The sequence below is a fragment of the Eleutherodactylus coqui genome, chromosome 1, assembly GCF_035609145.1.
Source record: "Eleutherodactylus coqui strain aEleCoq1 chromosome 1, aEleCoq1.hap1, whole genome shotgun sequence".
NCBI lineage: Eukaryota > Metazoa > Chordata > Amphibia > Anura > Eleutherodactylidae > Eleutherodactylus > Eleutherodactylus coqui.
The window spans coordinates 46,354,095-46,375,367 of NC_089837.1; the positions used below are offsets into that span (position 1 = coordinate 46,354,095).

The window sequence follows — 21,273 nt, forward strand, 5'->3', positions numbered from 1 at the left end:
CAATCATAAAGATGAACAAAGCCTGGATTTCCCCAGACTTCTCTTCTCCACCAACGGACAGCAGCGATACCTAAACAATACGTAGGCTGCACCCGCGGATGGAAGCATCGTTCTCTATCATCATCAAAAACGGGGAACTTTTAGCATCATCAATCTGTGTATAATATTCCTCCTCCTCCTCCTGCTCCTCCTCCTGAAACCTCACGTAATCACGCCGAACGGGCAATTTTTCTTAGGCCCACAAGGCTCAGTCATATTACTTTTGTAAACAATGTTTATACGTTTCAATGCTCATTAGAGCGTTGAAACTTGCACCTGAACCAATTTTTATTTTAACTGGGCTGCCTCTAGGCCTAGTTACAAATTAAGCCACATTAACCAAAGCGATTAATTGGTTTCACCTGCCCTCTTGGTTGGGCATGTGCAATTTTTCTGAGGTACATTAGTACTGTTGGTACACCAATTTTTTGGGGCCCTCGCCTACAGTGTAATCCAATTAATTTTTTGCCCACCTGCATTAAAGCTGACGTTACATCAGCTGTGCTGGGCACTGCAATGGGATATATTTATGTACCGCCAGTGGCTTCCTGGGACCCACCCATGCTGTCGGTCTCAAGCCTGACTGGGGCATGCAGTTTGGGCCGAAGCCCACCTGTATTTAGTCAGACGTTAGCTCTGCTGTCCAGGGTACTGCAATGGGATATATTTTTGTACTGCCAATGGGTTCCAGGGAGCCACCCATGCTGTCGGTCCACACGGACCTCACATTAGGGAGTTGTACCTGCCTGTGTCTATGTATTAAAACCCCGGTCTGACTAGGGCATGCAGTGTGGGCCGAAGCCCACCTGCATTAAACATGACATTACCTCAGCTGTGCTGGGCACTGCAATGGGATATATTTATGTACCGCCGGTGGCTTCCTGGCACCCACCCATGCTGTCGGTCCACACGGAGTTGTAACTGCATGTGTCCATTTCTAAAGAACCCCAGTCTGACTGGGGCATGCAGTGTGGGCCGAAGCCCACCTGCATTAAACATGACATTACCTCAGCTGTGATGGGCAATGCAATGGGATATATTTATGTACCGCCGGTGGGTTCCAGGGAGCCACCCATGCTGTAGGTGCACACGGAATTCCCATTGCGGAGTTGTACCTGCCTGTGACTATTTATAAAAACCGCGGTCTGACTGGGGCATGCAGACACCTTGACAGAATGAATAGTGTGTGGCACATAGGTTCCCCATTGCTATGCCCACGTGTGCAGCTCCTGATGGCGGTGGCACAGGATTATATTTCTCATTGCTTCTGTACAGCATTGTGGGCTATCGCCCCGCCCCTTTTAAAGAGGGTCGCTGCCTAGCCGTGCCAACCCTCTGCAGTGTGTGCCTGCGGTTCCTCCTCATGGCAGACGCACTTATAAATAGACATGAGGGTGGTGTGGCATGAGGGCAGCTGAAGGCTGCGCAGGGACACTTTGGTGTGTGCTGTGGACACTGGGTCGTGCAAGGAGGGGGGGGGGGGGTTGGGCAGCATGTAACCCAGGAGAAGTGGCAGTGGAGTGTCATGCAGGCAGTGATTGTGCTTTGTTGGAGGTAGTGTGGTGCTTAGCTAAGGTATGCATTGCTAAAGAGGGCTTTTCAGAAGTAAAAATTGTTGGGGGGGGGGGCCCACTCTTGCCGCTATTGTGGCTTAATAGTGGGACCTGGGAACTTGAGATGCAGCCCAACATGTAGCCCCTCGCTTGACCTATCTGTTGCTGTGTCGTTCCCATCACTTTCTTGAATTGCCCAGATTTTCACAAATGGAAACCTTAGCGAGCATCGGCAAAATACAAAAATGCTCGGGTCGCCAATTGACTTCAATGGGGTTCGTTATTCGAAACGAACCCTCGAGCATCCCGAAATTTCCGTCCCGAGTAACGAGCACCCGAGCATTTTGGTGCTCGCTCATCTCTAATATCTATCTATCTCATATCTATCTCACATCTATCTATCTATCTATCTATCTATCTATCTCATATCTATCTCATATCTATCTATCTTCTATCTCATATCTATCTATCTCTCCCATATCTATCTATCCATCCCATATCTATCTATCTATCTAGCTATCTATCTATCTATCTATCTATGTATCTATCTCATATCTATCTATCTATCTATCTGATATCTATCTATCTCATATCTATCTATCTATCTCATATCTATCTATCTATCTCATATTTATCTATCTCATATCTATCTCACATCTATCTATCTATCTATCTATCTATCTATCTTATCTATCTATCTATCTATCTCATATCTATCTATCTATCTATCTATCTATCTATCTATCTATCTATCTATCTATCTATCTATCTATCTATCTCATATCTATCTATCTATCTATCTATCTATCTATCTCATATCTATCTATCTTCTTACAAATGTATTTCAAATTAACAGGACATTCTTTCTTCTGTCGCATTTCTGCAACAAATCTGCTATGTATGATATAAGCCTAATATTGTCTCATTTACGTGCTTATAGGAGAACATTTAGAGGATGCTATCCAGGTTAAGAGGAATCTCCTGATAAGGATTTTGGGAGTAAATGGTCTCTCAAATATTGAGACGTTGGCAGCAGCAGCCATTTATATCAGATCTCCTTCTAATGCCATTGAGGTGAGAAGAGACTAACATATTATGTGATTTGCAATATGGAGTCCAGAGTGACACTCCCCCCCGCCCCCCCCCCCCCCCCCCTCCGGTTCATCTTCTGTTTCCTAAATGTTACTGTTCTTGTCGGTGTAACCCTTGCTCTACGGCCCCTACACCTCGAATCTGACTGATCTTCAGTTGCTGTACATTTGTGGTGCACATTGGAAAGAGGTAAATCTACCGATCTGAGGGGTCCCCACAAGCCCATAACTTTAGTCTATGAGTCTCCTAGAAGCTGACTGATCCCCTTTAACATACAAAAAAAGGACTTTTATAAACATTTTAGAGTTGGTCTTCTTTAACCCCTTAGTCTCCAGGACCAGGACGTATATTTCCATCCTGGATGTGTGGGTTTGTATAGAGCAGGATCGAGAGCCAAGCCTGTTCTATACATAACTCATGTGAGATGTTTTTGACAGCTGACACTCAGTCGCAATGAGTGTTCATACCGATCGCAGTTGTTAACCCTTTAAATGGTGATGTGAATTCTTGTATTGGCATTTAAATGGCCCAATCAGCATTTGGGTTTCCCGAACGGTCCCCCATGATGAGATTGCAGGGTGCTGTTCAGTTCTCATGGCAGGTCAGATTCTTCTGAAGGCCCTCAGTGCTGCCATGTATTTCTGCCTGTTAAGAAGAGCCTGTGGTGCATCCTAGTAGAATGCCAGCACAAATATCATATACTGCAGTACTGAAGTATTGCAGCATATGGTAAGTGATCAAATGATTGTGAGTTCAAGTCCCCTGTATGGACTAAAAAAAAGAAGTAAAAATAAGTGATTAAAGGGAGTTTTTATTGTAAAAAATAGAGGATATTATTTTTTTTATAAGTACCACTTATCCTTTATTTATAATTAAAAAAAAACAACTCAAAACATATTTGGTATAGTTGTATTTCTATCAAAATAACACACAATTTATACCGCATGGTGAATGTTCATCAGAAAAACAAAAAGTCATATATAGTCAAAAATAGTACCAATAGAAACCACAAGTTGTCCTGCAAAAATTGAGCCCTCACGCATCCCCAGGAATGGATAGATAAAAAAAACCGTATGGCGTCAAATTATTTTTTTCGGATATTTTTTTAAAATTGTACAGCAAAAAGATAAATTTGGTATTGTCATAATTGTACTGAACCATACAATAAAATCCTCATGTCATTTCTGCCGTAGTATGTACGTCATAAAACCAATACCCCTCCCCCCCGGAGATGGCAGAACTGCGCTTTTCTTTCCATTTCACTCCACTCAAAAATCTTTAAAAGTTTTTGATACATTCAATAGTATCAATGGAAAACACAACTCCTCCCGCGTAAAAGAAGCTTATCGACAGAAATACGTGTCATGATTTTTTGAAAAAGTGTGTAGGGAAGGGGGGGGGCGGGGGAACAGAAATTGAAATACAGCTATGTCCTTAAAGGGTTAAGTCTGCAAAAGTCCCAATTAGAAGGGAATTCCAAACAAACATGACCTAACCCCTGGTAATAGCATATTATTCTAAGAGTTCTCTTCCTTTAACATCACAGCAGCGGATATACAGTATACGGTATACACATACAGTCACTCCCCTGCACTGCAAACACCGAAACGCGTTAACCTAAGCCAATGTTCCCTGCTAGAATAACCCCCTCCATAACAAGGCGATACATGAGCGGAGCCTGCCTCTCCACAGACACATATTTCCAGCCGTGCCGAGTCTCCGTGAGTTTGTTCAGGTGAGATTTGATGCCGGTGTCGAGTTTTCCCCGGGCATTGAAAGATTAGTAATTTTCACCTGAAATGTAAGCGGCATAAAGCTCTATAATTCATTGAAATCAGGAACTAAATTGATTTCTACACAAATTCTCTGCTTGCCTAAACCTCCATCACTATGAGGGTGTCCGCCTATGTGAATGAGCTGATTTAATGACGGGACTTGTACAAAGTACAGTCCTCAAGTAGAAGTGCAATTTGGAAAATGGCATAAGGTAATTTTGGGGAGTGCGTTCCTGCCTAAAGCATGAGCGCTGATGTGGAAACAGACCGTGTAAATGACAAAGTTTGGTGAACTCATCGTCATTCTGAGCAGCCGTTATCTGTTCACCAAGGGCTATGCAGGTAATCAGCTGGAAAAATGCCTGCCACGCTTTAACCCCCAGGGTGCCAGGCTCCTTACTGGGGACATCCTTCATCCTTCAACTTGGTGCGATTATATAACCTTCCTTCCATATCTCCAGATATAAAAATAACCGGGAAGGAATTCCTTCAACCAAAGTAACTTAAAGGGATTGTCTTGTTGGGCCTGTGGCCATCCTAGAGGGGGGACTCCTATCTGGGAATCTCTGCTAGAGACAAGCCATCCAAGCACTGCTTGCGGTACTATATCATCCCTTGGCCAAATCAACTGTCCCCTAGGAATCTTGGGAACTGAACCCAAGTCCGGCCATGGCGGGTCTCAATTTAAAAGGATTGTCCTGATGGGCATTTGGACATTCTAGATGTGAGACCCCCCCCCCCCCATCTAGAAATCTCTGCTAGAGTCAAGCTATCCAACTACTGCTTGCAGTACTATATCATCCCTTGGCTAAATCAACTGTTCTTCAGGAATCTTGGGAACTGAACCCAAGACCCGCCATGATGGGTCTCCTATCAAAGGGGTTGCCCTGATTGGCATTTGGAAATCCTATAGGTGAGACCCCTATCTAGGAATCTCTGCTAGAGCCAAGCCACCCAAGTACTGCTTTGTAGTACTATATCATCCCATGGCCAAATTAAATGTTCTCCAAGAATCTTTGGAACTGAACCCAAGATCAGCGATGGCGGGTCTCATATGAAAGGGGTTGTCTTGATGGGCATTGGTCATCCTAGAGGCGAGACCCCCATCTAGAAATCAGAGTGCATACAGTCCCACTTTTTCAGAGTCAAGCCATCCGTCTACCACATTCAGATGGCTGCATAATCCTTAACAAAATTAACTGTTTGCCAGTTGTCTTGGGAGTTGGAGCCAAGAGCGGCCAAGGCGAGTCTCATATTAAAGAGGTTGTAGTGATGAGCATTTGGACATCATAGAAGTGATTCCCCCATTTAATAATCAGAGCTCAGATAGTCCCGCTCTGTCGTAGTCAAGCCATCCAAGTACTACATGCAATTGACCGCATCATTGTAAGCAACCCCAGGTAGCGGATCTGAGGCTTTTCCGGTTCAATGTTCGCCTGATGGAGATAGGGCAAACAACGCTTTATTAACTGTAAAACAGGAAAATGGTAACTTGTGACCCGGTCATCTGCAGTATCTCGATCTATCAGTAAAGCTCAAGTCTCCTATGAACTGTTGTTAATTTGAGTCCTAGCCCGGTTGACCGAGATCAACAGTAAATGATAGTTGCCTCACTAAACCGTCTTTGACCTCCTTCACACGGGTGTTTTTACGCGGCTAATATAGCCATGATAAAAAAAAATTGCGACCATCTGATGTATTGGATTCCAATGCATTCATTCAGATGGCCGATTATTAAAATGTCCAGTCGATGAAGATGGGACATCTGCAGCTGAGTACGCTGGTCGATGTTTTGATGCGACCGGAAAAGATAGGTCTTGCCCTATCTTTAGGCCGCGAGCAGCTGACTGTTATCACCAATCCATAGGATAGATGATAGAAGTCTGATCGGTGAGATCTGACTGTGAGACCCCCACTGATCCAGAGAAATGGGCGATCCTGTGCTCCCCTCTTCTCATCACTGTGGGCTCACTGCACCCCCCACAGGAAGGAGGAGCTTCAATGGAGGGCCGTTTGCTCATGCGCATTGCCAATTCATTCATTCATCCCATGTGACTATGGGAGATGACCCAGTGCTTGTATTCCATCAGCCCTATTGAAATGAATGGAGCGGTGCCAGGCATGTGCGACCATCACTCCATTTACTCTCCACATCACTCTTTGATTTAAAGTGACAGTGCATGAGGCCGTACGGTACCTTCTATAGATGGCTGCGGGTTTAGCGTGTCATTTTTTGCAAAATTTATAACAGCTTGATGTTTTTTTTTTTTAAGGAAAATACCGTGTGCGGCTCTGGATACGGGTACTTTTACCACCTCTCGCTAGAAGGTCCTTCTCAAGCCCCTTTGGACACTTTTAGGAAAAATACAGCTGTGTCATGCAAGAGGTAAGGAATAACGTAACATATGGAGCACGGATTCAATGAAAGAAGCTTTTAAAAAAAAAATTTTTAGTTTTTCCTCCACACTTTCAAAAAAAATCAAAAAAATTGTATTTATCCATCGCCGTCGTGGTTTTCGTGTGTCGAGATGTATTTCTCATTGGTGTTGTATAATGTACCATATAATGTACCGTATATACCGGCGTATAAGGCGACGGGGCGTATAAGACGACCCCCCAACTGTCACCTTACACGCCGGTATACAGTGGAGAAAAAAAAAAAAATTATTACTCACCTCCCCCGGCGTTCTGTCGCGCTCCGGCAGGATGTCGCTCGCTCCGGCAGGCTGTCGCTCGCTCCTCGTCCCCGGCGCAGCATAGCTTTCTGAATGCGGGGCTTGAAATCCCCGCTTCCAGAAAGCTAATACACACGCCGGCAGCCATGACATCATTGAATGGCTGTGATTGGCTAAAGCACACGTGGCTTCAGCCAATCACACTATTCAATGACATCATTGAATGGGTGTGATTGCTAACACGTGCGCCTTCAGCCAATCACAGCCATTCAATGCTGTCATGGCTACCGGCGTGTGTACTAGCTTTCTGGAAGCGTGGATTTCAAGCCCCGCATTCAGAAAGCTATGCTGCGCCGGGGACGAGGAGCGAGCGACAGCCTGCCGGAGCGAGCGACATCCTGCCGGAGCGCGACAGAACGCCGGGGCAGGTGAGTAATGAATTTTTTTTTTTTTACACTTTTTTTTTTTTTGTATTACCGGCGCATAAGACGACCCCCGACTGCAGAGCAGATTTTTCGGGGTTCAAAAGTCGTCTTATACGCCGGTATATACGGTACTGAGGAACTATAAAAAAAATTCTAAGTAGGGTGAAATAGGGAAAAATCCAATTTTTTGCCATCTTTAGGAGGGTCTTGTTTCTACGGTGACACACTGCAGCAAAAATGACCTAACTGTATTCTATGGGTCAGTCCGAATATAATGATACAACATTTATATAGTTTCTTTTTTTTTTCTCACTATACTAATCTTTAAAAAATAAATAATTTTTGGAAAAAACTAAAATTATACCACTTTGGCGTACATATGGCTTTTTGATTACTTTTTATTAAATTTATTCTTGGAGACGGGGTCAGCAAAAAAGCATAATTCCGATGTTCTTTGTTTTTTCTACGACGTTCACCATGCGGAATAAATAATACGTTACTATCATAGATCAGACGCAGCAAACCCAAATATGTGTTTGTTTTTATTTGATTTTTTACTATAAATATAAAACCTTTTTTTTTTTACTCGTTTTCACAGTTCCCATAAGGGACTTGAACTCGCGATCATTTGATCACTCCTGCAGTGTAAAGTAATTTCATAGTATTACATTATACCTCAATCTGACAGGCTGTTTATCAAGCCACACCACAGGCATGGCTTCATAGTCAGTCTGCCATGACAGCCCTGGGAGCCTATATAAGGCACTTGGGACCCGTGAACTTCGATCGGGACGTTTAAATGCCGCTGTCAGAATTTAAAGGGTTAATACCCATGATCAGCGTGAGCGCTGACCGCGGCTGTTGCGGACTTGGGACTTTCTAATGTTAAAAAACTCATCGCAAGTATCTGCTTTGCGATTTTTGTGCGATACGATTTTAACATTAGAAAGTCCCGTTGACAATCGTGTTTAAAAAACGCAGCATTAAAAAATGCAAGTGTGCGGGCCCCTCAGGCTGGGGTCACACGGGGCGTGATTGCCCCGGAATTAATGTGCAAAAATGTTGTCCACACGCTGTGGCCAAGGCGTGCGAAAATTGACATGCCGCGCGAAATTCAAAGACACGGCATTGCAATTCTTTCCCCGTTTCGGCGGCGGCCTCCTATTTACGGTCCTCCTTTTCTCAGCCATAGCTGATTGGTTCAGATCCTGATAACGGCCGCTGGACCAGAAGCTATTTGTTTAACCCATCCCACGCTGAAGGAACGCCACGATCGGCGGGTCCCTGCAGTACGAGAACGATGAGACCTGTTCACACTGCTACCATCAGGTGACAGCTGATCCATTCTGTGCTGCAGAGACCCGCTGATAGTGGGATGCCCTGCAGCATGGATCTGAATACCTAAACGCGCAAGCGCTGCTTCCTTATTCAGGGAATCCTGGTGATGTCAGTAATGATGTCACAGGGGTTCCCTCTGCACCCGCAGCAGCGGAGAGGACACTGTGTGAATCTTCCCTGTATATCTGCAGATCACTGCTAACGGTGATATAATGATAACTGTTACTATTAGATCACTATCAATGGTCTGACTATGGGGATAGCAAGGAACACATGGAAAGTGTGCCGCCTGCTAATCTGAGCCCCCAGAGGAAAAAAAGGAAAATAGTAAAACATGTACAAAAATAATTAAATAAAATGTGAAAATGGATTTAAAAAATGGGAAAAAATGTAAATAACCATAAAAAGTTGTTCTCCCCCTACAAAGGGGAGCACCTCTCAATCTTGCGTACTACAAATATTTCTGTACATGGAGAGTTATCATCCACGTCCAGAGGCTGCAGCTAAAGCTAAGGCCGGCTGCACACGACCGGGTCAGATTGTGGATCGGAGGCCCGCACCAAAATCGGACTCTGTAACCGGCTGTTGACCCTGCGTACCTGTCATTTCTTTTCTTCTTCTGTGCTGCGGATGGTCCGGATGTGCAGTACAGATTTTCCCGTGCCGTCGCTAGGTGATAACACGGGTACCTTTACGCAATGTTAAGGCCGTGGGTCGGACGGCGTTCATTGACTGTGAGGACATCGCACAAAAATAGAACATGCTGTGATTTTTTTTTTCCTCCGCGAGCAGAAAATCCCAGTTGGTTTCCGCCCATGTGCAGGAAAAAGCGCTTTTCCATAGCACATTATGGGTGGTATTTGCTGCGAAACCGGGAGGCGGACGCCCTCTCCGGATTCCATAATTCAAATCTGTCCGTGCGCAGCCGGCCTGAAGGCGGAAGACATGTTTATGCCTACAATCTAGTTTTTGCCACTATTATGACGTCACAACTTATACAACGTACATGTATGTGATGTCATTATACACAGGAGAACTAGAGGACTAGTTTTTGGGGTAAATATTAAAGGGCCACTCCAGAAAAACACATTTTTCCATTTCTTTCCCCCTCATCTGATTGCCTGTCACACTCTGGAGGTTTCCTCTGTGTATTGCAGTCACTTCCCTGCAGTGCAGCCTCCAGTCTGATGCTTATCAGGCACCATGTTGAGAGTGAGATTTTTTAGCTTCCTGTTCATATCTATCTCATGATGCATTAGTATCATACAGTTCCCTGAAAATAGCCTCTATTGCCTCCACAGCAAGTGCCATTAACTGAAGTGACATAATCGCCCCCTAGTCGGTTCTAGACCCCCTAGTGCGCAGCTATATAATGTACCGCCATCGTTAGCTCAGAGAACCAATACTTCTATAAATCCGCCAACCCTTCGCGTTTCTTTTCGTACACAGGTCCGGCTTTCGCCTGCACCCGGAATATCAGCCGCCCGTCCGCGACACCCTGACCGTATTCCAAGACTTCACAGCCTGGGAGAGCCGAGGCGGAGCGCAGGTATTGTGAGATCAGCACCCCGTCTCTAAATAGCTGGTAATTAGGCCATCCTTTAGTGCGGCTGCCTGGCACGGGCTCCGCGAAGCGCTAATGTTTACTGCAAATCTCCAAACCTCTTTAACAAATTGGCAGATATAAAAAAGAGGAGAAGAAGCAAGAAAACGTTTCTTCGGGAAATCACACAAAGAAATTAGGAAAATGGCATCTCTCCTAAATGGGGAAGATTAACATACTTTAGTGTAGCAAACAATCTGGTTAAATGCTCCTAATTCTCATTTCTAGCTACGCTTGCAGTTTAAACAAAAGAATGATTGGCTACAGTTCAGAACGGCATTAGGCAAGATTAGTAGTAGCTGAGGAAGAAATTGCGCCATAAGAAGAGCTACTCCTGTGCCGCACATCAGCTGACCGGCGGGAACCGACCGATTGATTATTAGCAATCTATTAGTTGCATTCGATACATTTCCCCACAATTCCATGCAGTTTTCATCACTCTTCTGTTTATGCTGAGATTTTTTTTTAACTTGAACAGAACACTAGAACTGCAGTAAAGACTGACACGTACACTATGCTGACAAAAGTATTAGATCAAGCACATAGAAGGTGATGAAATTTGATTTTATTCACATTTTTAAATACGGTGTTGGGCCAACTTTGGCCTCAATGACTGCAGTGACCCCCCTAGGACGCTTCCCACCCAATTCCCATAGATGTGTGGAGGGATTTGTCTCCATTCCTCAAGCATCAGTTAGTGATGCAGGGGTTATTGGGTGAGAACATATATGGCATTCTAGTCCCAAAGATGCTTGGTACCAAAGTATTGGCACAGGGTAGGTGATGCCACATTGTCTGAAGTGTCTCTGTACCCATTGGTGTTGAGGGTGGACTTAGCCAATGGTACTACCAGCAGAACCCCCCCCCCCCCCACCACCACCATAACAGAACCTCCTCCAAACTCCACTGTTGAAACGAAGCAGTCCCGTAGACACCGCTCTCCAGGCGACCGCCACACCCAAGGGCGGCCATCCAATCGGAAGACACACACCATAAGATTTCCATTACCATTGGATTCAGTTTTTCATATTTCCTATGATTCTATGCATTGGCATATGTACCATAAAAGTTGGGTAATGAGTTACTACTGGGCCTGACATTTGGAGGAGGGAAGAGGAGATTGAAACTAAGAAGCAGATTTATGAAACTGTCTTTATTGCAACCAATCATAGACCAGCTTCCATTTTTCAGGAGCACTATGAGAAATAAAGGCTGTTGTGTGATTGGTTGTTATGGGCAACAAAAACAGTTTTTGTTTCGGACAGTTTCATAAATCCTCCCTAGGTTACTAAGCCAGTGATGTACATCTATCAGAGGGGGTTCCATAGCTAAGATCAGAATGGGCTGCCCACTAGCTGCCACGCAGAAGGAGTTTCTTGATCCCTCTATACTGTTTCAATGGGCAACAAAAGAGCTTGCCCCACCCCTGCTTGGGCCAAATTCCCTCCCCCGAGGAGCACTGCAGTTTCTTTCAGAGGTGTAACTTCACATATCAGGGCCCCACTGCAAAATCTAACAGGGCCTGCAACTACTATATGCCATGTATAATACTGGAGTTTTTTTGCGGCAGAGGGGCCTTTGGGCTTCTTTAAGTGAAAGAGCCTGGTTGTGCTGCTATCTCTGCTCCCTCTATAGTTACGCCCTTGATGTCTCGGGAGAGACTTGTCCTGCACACCTAACAGCAGGAATAGGTCTCATTACTTCAAGGGCACGATAGCAGCCACATTGGTCCGCCTCCATGGCATGTAACACAGTGAATCGGTAATTAATCTCTCTGAAATCGTAGTTTTAGGACATAGAACTAGTTAAACAAGTGAAAAACAAAAAAGGAAAAGACTTCCAGATAAAACCAGTGGTGAAAACATAGGAATAGGAAAAAACTCACCTAGCATGGTGGCAATACCCTTAGGGACACTCCACCACACCTGAAGGGCAAGGAGGATTGAGAGCCAGGAGGTACCTCTGTCCTTCCAGAACATCTCAGTGGAGTGCACCAGATTATTCACCAGGAAGACCCACGGGTCTCGGTAGCGCAATAACCAGAAGAAAGGGAGGAAACGGGCACTCGGGGGTGGACATAAGGGGTGGGATAATAGTGTCCAAAGTAAGAAGTCAATATTCTTCCTGTCAAATTATCTCATGATGCATGAGGAGGAGTGATGAGCAATGTGCATCTATTTGCAGCAGCTAAAGGCTCCATTTTCATATATGTCTCGCCTTCTCCTAAATAATGACTAGAATGCCAGAACTGCAGTATTCACTTACATAGAGAGAGCTGTAGACATGGCCATCCTTAGTTATGTGTAACCCGTGCGATTGCACAGGGCGCCAGCCATCAGCTTGTAGGAAGGCACCAAGTGGATGTAGGCTGGAGGTGATTGCCACCCTTAGGTCTGCCAGGTCTGTTCACCTTTTTCTTCTGTTCAGCAGGATCTTGAGAAGCTACATAAATGATCCTCCTCCTGGCTCTGTCTCCTCTACTCTGATGTCCCAAGGTGCCGCAACACAATTGCTTAGTACTGCTGCTGTATTTGTGTTATGAGCCTGGTTCTGGTATTCTATTTGTGTACTGCGCTTGGTTCCGGTGCTATATTTATATTATAAGCTTGGTTCTGGTGCTGTATTTATATAATGAGCTTGGTTCTGGTGCTGTATTTATGTTATGAGTTTGGTACTATGGCTGCATTTATGCACTAAGCTTGGTTCTTGTGCTATATTTATGTACTGAGCTTGGTTCTAGTGTTGCATTTACGTTATGAGTTTGGAACTAGGGCTACATTTATGTACTGAGGTTGGTTCTGGTGCTGTATGTATGTTATGAGCTTAGTTCTGTTGTATTTATGTAGTGAGCTTGGTTCTGGGGCTGTATTTGTTGCATGCTTGGTTCAGTGCTGTATGTTGTACTGAGCTTTGTTCTGGTGTTGTATGTATGTTATGAGCTTAGTTGTGTTGCTGCATTTATGTACCGAGCTTGGTTCTAGTGTTGTATTTACATTATGAATTTGGTATTATAGCTCTATTTTCATACTGAGGTTAGTTTTGGTGCTGTTTGTATGTTATGAGCTTAGTTCTGTTGTATTTATGCAGTGAGATTGGTTCTGGGGCTGTATTTATGAATGAGTTTGGTTGTGGTGCTTTATTTATGTTATCAGCTTGGTTCTGGGGATGTATTTTTCTTATAAGCTTGGTTCTGGTGCTGTATTTATGTTAGGAGCTTAGTTTTTATGTGGTGAGCATGGTTCTGGGGCTGTATTTGTTGCAAGCTTGGTTCAGTGCTGTATGTTGTACTAAGCTTTGTTCTGGTGCTGTATGTATGTTATGAGCTTTGTTCTGTTGCTGTATTTATGTAGTGAGATTAAGTCTGGTGCTGTATTTATGTTAGGAGTTTGGTTATAGTGCTTTGTTTATGTTATGAGCTTGGTGCCAGTGCTGTATCTATGTTATGTGCTTGGTTCTGGTACAGTACATATTCCCTGAGCTATTCTGGTGTGGGAATGCTGCATCCTGCAGAAGCATAATACAAGCAGACTTTCTATCAGTGCTATATATGTCCCTTTTTTAAAAATGACGAGATGGGGGGGGGGGGGGCGCCAAAAAACATCCCGCTTAAGGTGCAATCTAACTTCAGGCCAGCACTGACTGTAGAAGAGAGAGGTTTCAGGGTTTCCGTGAAACCAGAGAACTGACGAATCGTCTTTAACTCATCCTTTTATTTCCATGCTTAGATCGCAAGATGCGGAAATGTTTCTTTTAAAGACTTTAAGATCTTTTCCTGCGAAGAATTTGGAATTAATATCAGCGAAAGTGCCGGAAATCTGGAAGTTTCTGATAGTTTATTGCTTGGCCATTTTGATGGCGAGGTAAGTAATGAAATTTAATCTTTTCATTCGGAGTTAGCAGGCATAAATAACCTTTCGACAGCTCCTATACGACCAGTCATTCTGATATAAGCTTGTCATATCGGGGGTGGAGGGGGAGGGGAAATTACCAAACTATAGCTTTAAGCTCTGGAAACAAATTTTATGAAGTAAGATTTCTGGTTTCCCCTTAACTCATGTCTCAATCCTTGAGCATGTTTAATAACGGCCAAAAAATGGTATATTATGGGGCTTGACTAATAATAACACTGTGTTTTGTGTCCCGGAGCATATAGGTGATGGCTCCAACTATATTTCATTATTTGCCATTCTCCGGGGATTAGTACAATATACAAAGTCTTGGGGATAAGCATAGTGAGCTGAATACACGATGTGCCTCTGTATTATGGAGTTTCTCTATATGGTTTGAAGAGCTGGTCTATTATAGGAACTGTAGAAGGGGTTGTGTGGGGGTGCGGGAAATTGCTTGATGAGTAGTTGTTCTAGTTAACTATAATTAAGCAAATGAGTGATGTAAGAGTTCTTGGGATGTGGACCCGTTTTTCCACACACTGGGTCAAATCCAGAGGTGACACTTGATGAACCCCGGTCTTCACCTTTAAACCCCACCAGTCGGGATGTAGGCTTTGCTGCGGGCTCCTCGAACCATTACTTTGGAAAGGTCCCAGTATTGTGTTAGCTGACCCTAATATACTCCAAGGTGTAGCATTCGAAGGAGGAATAAGATAGTCCAGGTTGGCGTAGGCAGCACAACTTCGGAAGGAGGTACAAAGAGGTCAGGACACTCAGAACAGGCTCAGCTCGGTACAACAGACCAGAGGTCATGACAGGCAGCAGACAGAAGCATGGTCAGTATAATGAGCCAGGGACAGGTGCAGAGAATGTAAAAGAATCAACTTACCACTAGATAGCACTTTAAGATGGGCCAAAAGGCCACAAACTTGGGCATCTTCGTTAGGTTGGAAGGTGCCTGAAATAGCCAAGGGACCATTTATGATCGGCAAGGTAGGACTAAGCTGGTCCCTTAAGAGTGCCTGCGCACCCTCTAAGCCATGAGAAAGACTGAAAAGAAGGTGCTTGCGCGTCTGCCAGCAGGTGGAGAAGGATGCGCTCCCCAACCCCTTAGCGAATGGAGAAGAGGTAAGCTGGTGGCCACCACCGCAGATTGTAAAGTAATGCTTCACAGTGCCACATATTGGAAGATCGCTGAGGAAGATTATTCCATCACTCACTTGATTTTTCCCATGGAGAACTGCATTGCCTAGAAGACTCCCTACACCCTTTTGGTGCTCTCCACAAGATAAAACAAACTATGGATTTAAGATTAGTTAAAAAATGTACAAAAAACATTACATTTACCAAGGACTATGGGCTGAGCCGAAAAGACCATGTGAGTAATACAACCCCAGAGGAATTGAGATAATGATTTGGTGTCCAGGATACTGGTGCCTCTCTGCTTGGTTTGCCAAGCCTTCATTGGGTTGAACAAGTAGTCTGGTTCCTTAGTGTTTAGGCTTTTGGTGATACAAAAAGTTGGGGTGTCCAGAGTCCTGGTGTCCTGTGGTTTGCTTCCCTAGTCACTGGTGTTTGGTGCCCCTGTGTAATGTCTCCCACCTGTGATGTGGATTCTCTAAACCACAATCTGTTTGGCACTGACTAGAGTCTAAGGAGTCTCCCCCATTCTTCACAATTAATCCCCATATGGAGGTATTGGCTTTTCAATATAGGGCTGGAGACAAGGGACTCCAGAGGGGCCCAATAGGTGGAAGCCCGGCATGACACGGGGAGGCAGGGAGATGTAGTGGAGGAAGATAAGGGATTAAGTTGGTAAGGCGGAAGGGTTAGAAGGTGCGAGAAAGTGGGAGGTGAAAATTAGGATTGATTGGAGTCATAGGGGGTGGGTAGGAATAAAAGGCAGGAAGTGAGGTGGGACGCCACCTTTTGAGAGGAAGGAAGAATAGGTGTCCCGCCTGCCCACCCTATGAAGAGCATACTTTTGGTGGTGGTGGTGGGGGGATTGTCTTTATTGTCATGGCAGCTTGGGGGGTCCTTGGAATCCGTTTTCAATTGGTTAGGGCAGAGTTGGGTGGGCACAGTCTCACCTGGTTAGACTCCCTCCTTTATGTAATTTGGTTGTGTCTGGTGCTAGGTGACATGGTAATGGGGGGGCAGTAAATCCCTCCCGGCATAGTCACAGTTGGTAACCACCCAAGGGCGGCTTGTAATGCCCCCGAGCCTATCGGTATGGTTGGGGGCAAAAGGTTACTTTTAATTAAGTATGGTTAGCACCAGATTTTGTGGCTCCAATGACCCCCCCTCTACCTTGTTAATTTTATGTGATATGTGTTAATAAATGGCTGCGGTGGCCACTTCATCCAAAATCAGGTGTATGTCGTTATTGGTAAAGGGGTGAGCTGCAGCGGAGGGGACTCTGGCCTCCGCGGGTCATGGTTGGATTTCCAGATAGTATTCTCTAGAACAGTCATCAATAGGTGGCAGCAGTGCTTATGTAGCAGTAGCCTAATCAGGAACAGCGCCATGGTCTATGAGTTAGGATCGGTAGCACATGGAAGAGAGTCAGGAAAGGGAATGCACCACCATAACAGGTACAAAAACTAAAAAACAAAAATAGGAACAAAAAGTCAAAAAGATATTTAAAAAAATATAGCCCTATAGGTCACAGGAAAAAAATGGCTTGGTGCCAGTCCCATGTATCCAGTAGTTTGGTGCCAGTCCCATGTATCCAGTAGTTTGGTGCCAGTCCCATGAATCCGGTAGCTTGTTGCTTAGTCCCATGTGTGCAGTAGTTTGTTGCCAGTTCCATGTGTCCAGTATTGTGGCACCAATCCCATGTGTGCATTAGTTTGGTATCCAATTTCATATATTCAGCGGTGTAGTGCCAAGTTCCATGTATCCAGTAGTGCATTGCCCAGTCCCATAAATCCTGTAGCTTCGTGCCAGTCCCATGTATCCAGTAGTTTATTGCCCAGTCCCATGTATCCAATTGTTTGGTGCCAGTCCCATGAATCCAGTAGCTTGATTCCTAGTCCCATGTATACAGTAGTTTTTTGCCAGTCTCATGTATACAGTAGTTTGGTGCCCATCCCATATATCCAGTCGCTTGGTGCCAGTTCCATGTGTGCAGTAGTTTGGTGCTAGTCCCATGTATCCAGTAGTTTGGTGCTAGTCCCATGTATCCAGTAGTTTGCTGCTAGTCCCATATATCCGGGAGTTTAGTGCTAGTCCCATGTATCTAGTAGTTTGGTGCCAGTACCATGTGTGTAGCATTTTGTTACCAGTCGAATGTGTGCAGTAGTTTTCTGTCCAGTCCCATGTGTCCAGTAGTTTGGTGTGAGTCCCATGTGTATAGTAGTTTGCTGCTTAGTCCCATATGCCCAGTAATTTGATAGCAGTCCCATGTGTCCAGTAGTTTAGTGCCCAGTTCCATATATTCAGTGGTTTCATGCCAGGTCCCATGTATCCATTAGTATGGTGCTCAGTCCCATGTATCCAATAGTTTGGTGCCAGTCTCATATATACAATAGTTTGTTGCCTGTCCCATGTATCCAGTAGTTTGATGCCAAGCCCCATGAATCCAGTAGCTTGGTGCGAGTCCTATGTGTGCAGTAGTTTGTTGCCAGTCCCATGTGTCCAGTAGCTTGGTGCCAGTCCCATGTGTCCAGTAGTTTGTTGCCAGGCCCATGTATCCCGTAGCTTGGTGCCAGTCCCATGTATGCAGTAGTTTGTTGCCAGTTCCATTTATCCAGTAGTTTGTTGCCAGTGCCATGTATCCCGTAGCTTGGTGCCAGTCCCATGTATGCAGTTGTTTGTTGCCGGTTTCATGTATCAAGTAGTTTGGTACCCAGTCCCATGTGTCCAGTAGTTTGTCGCCAGTCCCATGTATCCAGTAGTTTGGGTCCTATGCCCATGTATGCAGTAGTTTGGTGCCCATTCCTATGTATGCAGTAGTTTGGTGCCCATTCCTATGTATGCAGTAGTTTGGTGTCCATTCCTGTGTATGCAGTACTTTGGTGCCAGTCCCTTGAATGCAGTAGTTTGGTGCCCAGTCCCATGTATCCAGTAGTTGGGTCCCAGTCCCATGTATCCAGTAGTTTGGTGCCAGTCCCTTGAATCCAGTAGTTCGGTGCCCAGTCCCGTGTATCCAGAGGTTTGGTGCCCATCTCTCCAGTATTTTCATGTCTCTGTCAGTGGAAATCCATAGGTTTGATATCAACTTTCTTTGCCAGCAGTTTGGCGCCCTTGCCCCTTGTATAGGGTGTTGTGGGTGTTTGGCGCCTGAGTCTTAAATGTTTTGTAGTTTGTTGCTCTTGTTGCCGATGTTTAGTACCCAGTGTGTGGTTGCCCGCAGTTAGACGCCCTTGTCCATTGTGTAAAGTTCTTTGCGTGTTTTGTGTCTGCAGTCCTTGTTGTCCGTTGAGTTGGTTTCTCTGCTCCAAAAACAGAGCAGAAAGACAAAAGCCCTGAACTGACCCTAACACCGATGTGCAAGCAGCCTTACAACATCTGACGTCTTAGTGAGGAGACGGCGCCCCTCCTAGGCGGGAAGAGGTACGTTTTAAGTAAGGCTGAATTTTATAGCGGCCGACTGCCGTAATTAGCGGATTGATGACTTACCGCCGCCAGGAGCTGAACACAGCGTACCTAATGCTGATTGTTGAGAGTGATGTTACTGTAAATTATCCTGAAATGTTTAAAGTTCAGTCTACCCTCCTGTGGAGTCACGAAAGACACGCAGTTCAGAAAAGTTCTTTTAAAAAAAAAAAAATTTAGTCCTCTGTCTCCGTCTGTCAACTTCTGCGCCATCCTGAGTCTGAGTCGCACCACCTTCCGTGGCCACAGTACAGCCAGACTGCTCCCCTGTGTCCTACAGGTACTGCAGTGCAGGGCATGTAGCCTGCTGAGCCAGGATGGTGGAACGATACTGGAGCCATAGAGGGGGCACTATGATTACCTATGAGGAGCCATAGAAAAGGGTACTATTTTTTTGTAGGGCCACAGAAAGGAGACACTATTACTTACAGTACCTGGGGCCACAGAATATGACTCTATTTCTTTATGGGGCTACAGAAGGGGCACTGTTTCTTTATGAGACCACAGAAGTGGGCACAGTTACCAAAGAGGACCGAAGAAAGGGGAACTTTTTTTGTGGAGCCACAGAGGAAACATAATTACTTTGTGGGGCCACAGAATGGACACTGGTACTATAGGGAGGCACTAAGAGGGGCATTGGAGGTAGCAGCAGGATAGGGAGAGCAGGTAGTGAAGAGATAGGGCAGAAGTATAATGAAGTGGACCACTTCAGTCATAAAACAAGTCACCCGTGATCACTAGAGGTAACTGCACTGTAATCACTATCACTGCGTAGAACTAAGCAGTGGCTTTGGAGTGCAGTGTGGGCACATGTTGGCACGATCAGGGCCACGGAGGCCCCTCCGGGCTTTTGCCCCTCCTACAGCCTATTCCTGGCCTGCCGTTGCAGACTATTGCTCTGCGCACTCATGATTTATCCATGTAATGCACTTTAGTGAACCGCCGTTCCCCAGGTGTATTTTTAGTCCTCCTGCCGCTCGTTACCTGCTTTTTCTAGGTCACTCGCTTTACTTCAGCGAGGTTCCGTACGCATGAATTTTGCAAGACGAGGCCCAGGGCTGGTTTTTGCTATTGTTCAGCGAATGGCGGTCTCTAGCAGAGGAAAACCCAGAATAGACCTCGGCGGCGGATCTAGCAGTTAATATTCCTCTCGAATTGAGCAGCTCGCTCTCGGAGCACGTCCCGCACCTTGGGGAAATGAGACATTTTGCTGCGAGTTTTGCCAGGGGTTCAATTATAATTGTTATTATCTTTGTTATCTCATAATAACATCCCCCGTGACATAATTTGCATCTTAATTTATGTAATGCGCCCATTAATAAGGATGTCTACTTTGCATCAATTAGGTAGCAGTGACATTCACGTTCCTGATTTCTTCCGCTGAGGTAACACAACTTATTTTAAGATAAATATCTGGAGTTAAAAAAAAAAAAAAAAGTATGTGCGCCCCGACCAATAATTGCTGTAAATTAAATTGGCCAATTAGCTGAGATACACCAGCAACAGATGCAGAGCGGTATGTTCAGCTTTTATTCCAGCTCTTACTATCTACAGTACACTTCCTTCATTTCGGTATCCGTAGGATCTGATAGGTGCCGGATTATCCAATGTTCTGGACTATCAGATGGTTGAAATAAAATCATTTAAAACATTTACAATGTAATATATGTATATTATCAGAGGTTTCATATGGGTTCCCTTTCATTTCGCTGATTCAGGTCCAGTAGAATATCTCAGAAATCCGTTTCAGAATTGCAATATCAGACTTTCTGGATTATCAAATGTCAGATTAAAGGGACTTCAAAGCATCTAAAAACATATACATTGAATGGCCGCTACATTAGAGACACCAGCCCTTTCGTGATTGGGGCTTCTACGTATGGAAATTATCCCTGTGACCCTGGAGTGCAGCATTAAATTACGTGACAAGTTTTCTGTGGATCAACTACAAGAAGCTTCCTGTCCGCAGGGGCCGATATTCCTACTGGACGATTTCATCACCTAGTACAATCTATGCCACAATGAATTGCTGCGCTTCTGAAGGCCAAGGGAGGTCCAATGCACTACTAATTAGGGGTCTTTAATAAAGTGGCCATTCAGTGTAGGTCATATACTTCCGTACTTCTCCACATTTGGACCTCAGCTTGTCCATAAAACCACCCATAAATGCTCACCGCGATGTACATTTCCATAAGCCCTTTTGTGGCTTTACAAAGTTTAATAACAAATTCAGTTCCACTACATCACATTCTATAAATGATAGAGTTCTGGCTGCCTGCAACCA

General features: G+C 44.8%; 1 protein-coding gene across 1 annotated transcript in view; it reads left to right on the plus strand.

Moving 5' to 3' along the window:
- The window catches only part of PKHD1 (PKHD1 ciliary IPT domain containing fibrocystin/polyductin), a 483,679-nt gene that overhangs the window by 265,338 nt on the left and 197,068 nt on the right, over nt 1-21,273 (plus strand). The window contains exons 41-44 of the mRNA XM_066594190.1: nt 2,533-2,666; nt 6,733-6,845; nt 10,347-10,446; nt 14,226-14,360. Of these exons, the coding sequence (XP_066450287.1) occupies nt 2,533-2,666; nt 6,733-6,845; nt 10,347-10,446; nt 14,226-14,360 (482 nt within the window). The remainder of the gene's footprint in view (nt 1-2,532; nt 2,667-6,732; nt 6,846-10,346; nt 10,447-14,225; nt 14,361-21,273) is intronic.